This window comes from Chionomys nivalis, chromosome 12 (assembly GCF_950005125.1).
Source record: "Chionomys nivalis chromosome 12, mChiNiv1.1, whole genome shotgun sequence".
In the NCBI taxonomy this organism is placed as follows: domain Eukaryota; kingdom Metazoa; phylum Chordata; class Mammalia; order Rodentia; family Cricetidae; genus Chionomys; species Chionomys nivalis.
The window spans coordinates 56669109-56676504 of NC_080097.1; the positions used below are offsets into that span (position 1 = coordinate 56669109).

The 7396-nt window shown below is 45.8% G+C and overlaps 1 protein-coding gene across 1 annotated transcript; it reads left to right on the top strand.

Annotated features, from left to right (window-relative positions):
* The first annotated feature begins 2345 nt into the window (after positions 1 to 2345).
* On the top strand, positions 2346 to 5365 carry LOC130884959 (granzyme B(G,H)-like). Its single transcript, XM_057786294.1, has 5 exons — positions 2346 to 2403; positions 3440 to 3590; positions 4044 to 4179; positions 4344 to 4604; positions 5222 to 5365. Exons 1-5 carry the CDS (start codon positions 2346 to 2348, stop codon positions 5363 to 5365), a joined length of 750 nt encoding a protein of 249 aa, XP_057642277.1.
* The last annotated feature ends 2031 nt before the right edge of the window (positions 5366 to 7396 follow it).

Consider the following 7396-nt stretch of genomic DNA (forward strand, 5'->3'; position numbering starts at 1 on the left):
TTGTTGGTAGGCTACAACCTTGTGGTGGTATACAGGTTAATAGAAATGGGTTAAATTAAGATGTAAGAGTTAGCCAATAAGAAGATAGAGCTAATGGGCCAAGCAGTGATTTAAATAATATGGTTTCTGTGTGATTATTTTGTTTCTGGGCAGCTGGGATGAACAAGTGGCTCCCTTCTCCAACATCCCCTCCCCACAACGACTCCCCAGTCCATTTGCTCCAAGACCCTGCTAACTTAGTGCCAAAGAGAATGACAACCTGAATTCACTGCAATATGACACCAGGAAACCATGTTGTGACAACTGACACCTTCTTATTGTAGTATGCACGATCTACAAGAGAGGTAAAAAGTTTGAATTTGATCCAGGCATGTCGTGCTTCCCCTCAGTGTCCTTAGAATGTTAATTAATTCAAGTCATCATGAATAGCTACAGAACTTTCATGGAATTTCACCTAAGTAGCTGATGTGTTCCCCAGTATGAAGAAACATTTGAATAAATAGAACTTCTTTTGCCTATCTGTCCTTTTTTGTTCAATATCAATATTTGCATGTTTTATAAAGCCAATTTCTTTATTAAACAACGTCTTTAAAATTTTACATTAATTGCATATTTTCAGGCTTGAAAGTGATATTATATGATATCAAATGATTAAATTAAGTTAGTTGACATCCCACAAACTCAAATAGTTTCCATTTGTGCTGTGAGAACATACATTTATTTGATAGATGTTTGGACATGCATGATGCATTATTAACATACTGTGCAGCAGATCTCAAAGAGTTGTTCATTGCCCTAACTGAAATTCTGTGCTTTGTGATCAAGAGCTTCCAATTCTAATCTGTGCAGCTCCATGAACCACTATTGTCTCCACTTCTGCAGCTTCTGTTTTATATTAGATACAGTGAGATTATGCATTATCTTTTTACTGTCCCTAGCTTATTTGTCTTAGGATCATGTCTCAGTTTCAACTGTATCATTGCAAATAATGAATTACATCATCCTCTTATCTCTGGATAATGAGCTGGAGAGATGGTTCGGTGGTTTAGAACACTTGTTGCTCTAGCAGAGGATTCAGGTTCAATTCCCAGCATTCGCATGATGTCTCACAAGTATCCTGACTCCAGCTCCAGCACATCCATTATCCTATTCTGACCTCCATGGGCAACACACACATGAATACACACGCATATACACATACAGACACAGATACACACACACATAACACACACACACACACACACACACACACACACACACACACACACACACACCTGTGTTCAGAGCAAGACCAGCCTGTCTCACCTCCCAGAGCTGATCTCACACATCTCTAACCATCTGTGCTCTTAGCTCAGATCCTCAACTCACTCCAGTCAATATCAGCCTTTTCAAGGGCTGGGTCCCTGTCTGTCTCACTTCCAGATCTAGTCCACTAAATAATCACTCAAGATCTAATCAAAGTCCTTGTTTATCAACAGAAAATCCTAGGGAATGTTGTAGAAAATACCACTTCAGTCTCCATCAGGGAACCCAGTGCTGACCTTTAAATTAACATTACTGACCTTTAAATTCAACCCTGAAGCTCTTGCTTAGAGATGAACATCAATATATAGTAAACAGGTAATTGATAAACATCATTTGTGATTCATTATTATATTTAACTATGTATGAGAGTAAGATGTGATCAACGACCACAGACAGGGTAAATACTTGTTTTTGAGATTTCTCTGTGACATCCTATCAGTTTAGGAAAGTCAGAGTGAACGAAGATTAATTCATCAAACTGTTCCAACAGATGGCTCCACAGTATGATCAGAACTCCCAGAGGTTAAAACGAAGATGTACTGAAATTCTGCCTCATCAAATAGGACACAGTATTAGCTCCTAATAAATACTGTATAATTTTGTCCATGTATTTTTAGTGCTATAACTGTTTTGTGGTAAATTGGGTGTCATTATTATTTTCAAAATAGAAAAGAAAGAAAATAACCCAAAGAAATTAAAGAGATATTGCCAGAAAGGAAAAAAAAATGTAAGAGATAAGAAAAGCCACACTTTTGTCTCAATGCAGGCACAGTGGACTTCCTTGGTGTCTCAGGCCCTCCTCAACCACAACCTTAACACCCTCTTTTCCTGGTCTTTATCCAATATTAGCTCATAGGATGTCAGTGTGGTGACCGTGTCATTTTTACCCAAACCAGACAATGTCCTGAGCTAATAAAGCCAATCAGAGCAGAGGTGCACATGTTTAAAAGGCCTGTAAGCTCACTGAGCGCTCACCTCCTTCATCCATCAAGGGCTGTGTCCACTCTGCCCTCCTCCAACCTGAGCAGCCTTCAAAGAAGATGGCTCCAGTCCTGATTCCCGTGACCTTTATTCTGCTGCTTGGAGGAGCTGATGCAGGTGAGTGAACACCCCTGTCCCAGAGAGATTCCATCCCATAATACCTCTGTGGAGTCTCTGCCCAGCTCTAGTCAGGAACTTTCTTCTCTGAACCAGGAGCTTTCTAAACCTCAGGTCCCAGACCAACCCAGACCTGGAAGCCTGTCACCGTCTAGATCCTCAACAGGGTCTGAAGAAGGGCGGTGTCCTCAGAGGACACGGTGGGCACTAGCTTATCCCTGCTCTTCGTGTCGCCTGGGGAGTGGATCATCCCTAAAAGGAGAAGTAGCAGAGAGTGCAAAGTTACTAAAAAGTACATCATTGACCTTACCTGAGCCTAGATTCAGGGCAGCTTTAATGGCCAGCCAGCAATGGGGTAAGGTAAGTACACTAATTCAGGAGTATTAGCATCATTTAGTAACCTCAACCCTCAGGCTGCTAAAGAGGTCCAGGGTGACACTGAACACTCCACTAGATTTGCATTCTAGTTTTTGCTGGCCTCTCTACTTTCTGCATGTCACCAGCTATTCCCTTTATTCCAGCACACTCCTCCAATGTTCCCAAGGCTCTCAATCCCATGAATTGTGAATCCCTAGCTAAGTAGAAATCATTCATTATGCAGTCAGAATTATTTACTGAGAACCTAGGATATGATGGCTACCAGAACAGGAGAACTTTAGAAAATCCCTCTCTAAAGAGCATGGAGTAAAAGGTGACAAAATTGACAGAAATAAAGACAGGAGAGGTCTCCAGAGAATCACTAATAGTGAAAGATTAACATGAGCCATCCAGCATCCCCTTGGTCTCTAGCATCATAAAGAAAGAAGTTTGTCCCTCCATGTATTTGTAAAGCAGGGGCTGGAGGACAAGTCCTACCCACCCCTCTCAGAACAGGGCACTGAGGCTTCAGCCTCAGCAAAGATCAATCTATGTGCAAGGAATTCTGTCCACAACAGTCTTGGGGAAGTGTAGATCTCACCCCATCACCCCTCCCGAGGTCTTCCCTCCTACCTCATCTGCTGCTCCCAGACACCTCATATTCTTGCCTTTCTTTCAGAGGAGATCATCGGGGGCCACGAGGTCAAGCCCCACTACCACCCCTACATGGCATTTATTACATCTGTGAAAGATGATGGCAGAAGTGGTGGCTGCGGAGGCTTCCTGGTGCAAGACAACTTCGTGCTGACAGCTGCTCACTGCAGGGGAAGGTGAGGAGGAGCAGCTGGCCCATGATTTCTGAGACCCCAACAAGAGTTTTCATCCTCTACTCCTGGATGCTTTTGTGAGAGCTCACTGGAGGGCAGCGCTGTGACAATGAAAGTCTGTCATTAGGGAAACTTAGAGGTCACAGGGTGAGGGGTCAGAGGCAGCAGCACAGTTGAGTTGAAAGCAACTACACTGGTCAGACTACAGCAGTGACTGAGATTGAAAGTGCACATTCAGAGTCAATGCAAATGTTGGAATATTGCTGAGAAGCAAGAGGGAACCTCCAGGAGTCTAGTGTCCTTGAGAAGACAAAAGCAGTAGTTCACACCCTGAGACCCTTCTTTCCCCTCAGTCCCCCTCAGCTAGAGCCCCACCCTGCCCGCCCAGCCTCCTACAGCTCCTGCCCTGTGTCCTCTCTCACTGCACATCTCCCATCTGCACTCTGCTCTCTGCAGCGCAATGAGAGTCACTCTAGGAGCCCATGACTTCAAGATGCGGGAGGAGACCCAGCAGGCCATCCCTGTGGCTAAAGCCATCCCACACCCAGACTACAATCCTAAGGATGGGTCCAATGACATCATGCTCTTAAAGGTGAGAACTTCCCCCACCGTTCCCTGTGCTCTGCTTGCTGCAGGGATTGCCCCTCCCCTCTTGCTCTCATTCTGTTCCTTCCCTCCCTGCCATCCTGGCTTTCAAAGGGTCCCAAGCCAGCAGGCTCCCGACTGAGCTGCTCTCTCCTGATTCTTCCTCCACAGCTGGAGAAGAAGGCCAAGAGGACTAAAGCTGTGAAGCCCCTCAACCTACCCAGGCGTAATGTCCAAGTGAAGCCAGGGGACGTGTGCTATGTGGCTGGTTGGGGAAAGATGGACCCAAAGGGTGACTATTCAAACACACTTCAAGAGGTAGAGCTGACAGTCCAGAAGGACCAGGAGTGTGAGTCTCGATTTCAAGGCTTTTACAACAAAGCCATTGGGATCTGTGTGGGGGACCCAAAGGTCAATCGTGCTTTCTTTAAGGTAAGTTGGATTGTTCTCATCTCTTGGCTCCATGGGAGGGGAAAAGCAATCTGGGACCTAGAGACCAAGCACCAGGGACTCCTTTGTCCACTGACTGCGATCTTTCTCCCTGGAAACAGTAGGAAGGAACTAGTAACTAGTCAGGTCCTCAGAGCTGACGAGGAGGCAGCCAGTACAGAGGATCTTCACAGACCTCTTGTCACCCAGGCCCAGGCTTTAGTAAGCTGTACTCTGTGTGTGTGTTGTTACCACAAGCAGGGGTCTCCTCAGAGCAGGCACCCACATCTTTCAATGTTCTGGTCTTCCATGCTCACATCAGGCTCACTCACCTGTCCCCATGTTCTTAACAATAGCCTGGAGCTGAGGGTCCCACACACCTTCATAGGGAGTGGATCACAGACCTGCAGAAAGGGCAGAGGCCGGGCTCAGGTGGGAGGTGAAGGAGTAACCCTGTCCCTAATCAGAATGGGAAGCCCAGGGGCCAGAGGCCTGCCCTCCAATCTTCCACAAGCTGAGCACACAAGTCATACTCCTCAGAGAGGAGCCTTGACATGAGAGGGAGGCTGGGACTAGGGTGAGCAACAGTTCAGTAATCTGTGACCCTTCTCTATTCACAGGGCGATGATGGAGGACCTCTCGTGTGTAAAAAAGCAGCTGCAGGCATTGCCTCCTTTGGCAGTCCTGATGGGTCTGCACCAATGGTCTTCACCAGAGTGTCAAGTTTCCTATCCTGGATAAAGAAAACAATGAAACAGAGCTAACTACGGAGCAAATCAGACCCCTCCCTCACTCACCGTCTTCCCTACAGCTGAGTCCAGGATTGTCCTTGGACAGAAGCCAGCAACTCAATAAAGGTGTCTTTGCAGGATCATAAGACTGGTTTTCTGTTCATTCACATGGACCAACTCTGTGCTAGGCAGGCCAATGGCACACTTAATTTCTCTGCTCACCCCAACACTGTACCCTCCCAAAGCTCAGGCATGGCCATTGCCCGGCTCCTTTTCATTTGTCCCACTGTGCAGTACTTGCCCTCTGACAGGCCCAACGCTTAGCTTGGGTGTCTCTTGTCTTGGAGCTCAGGGTGAATTTTTTTCCTCCTCTGTCATGTGGAAGTAAGCACCATGGGTCCTGGAGATGTGGAGACAGAGCTGAGGTCACTGTGGATGCGCCTTCCTAGGCAGGGTATCTCTGTCCCATAGCTTCACCATTAAGGTGACAATTTCAGTATCCCCTCTTGCTCATCTAGAGTTTGTTTTCCTATCCTCCTCCGGGTACAAGGTCAAGCTTTTTCTAGTCTCCTAACTCCACCCTGCTCTCTTCATGCTGGCTCTGATGAGTCTGTCAACATCTGTGCTTTACAGATCATGCAGATCTGAGGACATTCCTACCTCTTATTTCTCTACAAACCAAGCCAAGTGTGGTTCCTTCCATTAGTGCCCCAGCCCTGTGGTGCCAGGCTAAATCACAACCTGGCAGGGAGGGGTCTCTCAAGGTACAGGCTACAGGTGGCATCACAGTGGGTCTATGGATGTGTGGGCTCTCATTGTCTCTCTCCAGAACCCTGTACCCCACCTCCTATATGCCTAGTCCTAGGGAAACTCTTCCCAGTCAGCTCAGTTCTTCCGATATGCTCAGCATCCATAGCAGCAGGGTCACTCAGCAGCCTGAGCCCCTCTGAGCCTGTTCATCATAGTCACTGCTGGCCTCCAGGTTAAGACTCCCTGATGCTCACCTGGCCTATGTCAGTCTTTGACATCCGGAAGGGTAAATAGCTAGAAATCTCTACTTTTCCATCAGTCAACACTGACGTGTATGAAGTTTGGAAATGACTATAGTCTATTAGCTTCTACTGGGAAACTATTCAGAAAAGCCTCTTTTCCACCTAGGATATAGGGCAGTTCCTACAGAATAATACAATCGAGACAGCCTCATTGTATTTATTAAAAAGTAACAGACACAGCCATTGTGCAGATTTCAATTCTAAGAGATGCATGTATTTTGTAGAATAATTCAAAAATGGTACTAAACATAAATCAAGGAGGCTGAAAAAAGTAGAAAAACAAAACAAAAAAATGGTGTGGAGAAGTTCCTGTAATATTTAGATGTTCCTGGGTCCTGCTGCATCCATTGTTCCTAAGACTATCTGGGACTCTCACTGTTAGGAAGATCGTGGCATGTGACTGGAGCCAGGATGTGTGGCTGCTTGTTAAATGAAAGTCTCCCTGTGTTGGACTCACATCGCTAAAACGATCCAAGGTGCCAGGCATGGTTGCTCACGCCTTAATGCAGCACTTGGGAGTAAGAGGCAGGCAGATCTCTGAGCCCAAAGCCAGCCGAGGCCTTACAGAGAGAATCTGTCTCAAAACAAACAAATAAAAATTGCTTAAATTTACTAAAATAAACTTTAAACTCCAAGCAGCCTTGGCTTCAGGGTCCTGTCCTGTCAGACCCTTACCAGATAAACATGACTGGTGGCTACAGCTTAATGGGTCCCTGTCCCAAATAGACAGAGCGTGATGTTCTTCTGGGAGACGAAGTAAAATCTTGCTCTGGATGAAGCAACTTTCAAAGACACACTTTTATATAGGAAGAGATGTAGGTGGCACACAGTTTCTGACAGAGAACTGGAAAACAAACCCTGCCATGGAGATACACTACGGGCCTAATTCTTTTGAGGACAACAAAAACTAAGAAGAGTGCAGAATCAAAGAAAAAGGCTTGTTAGAGACCACACATATGACCGCAGTTTAGATGCCATATTTACTTTGAGGAGATGGTTCTATGGCTTAAAA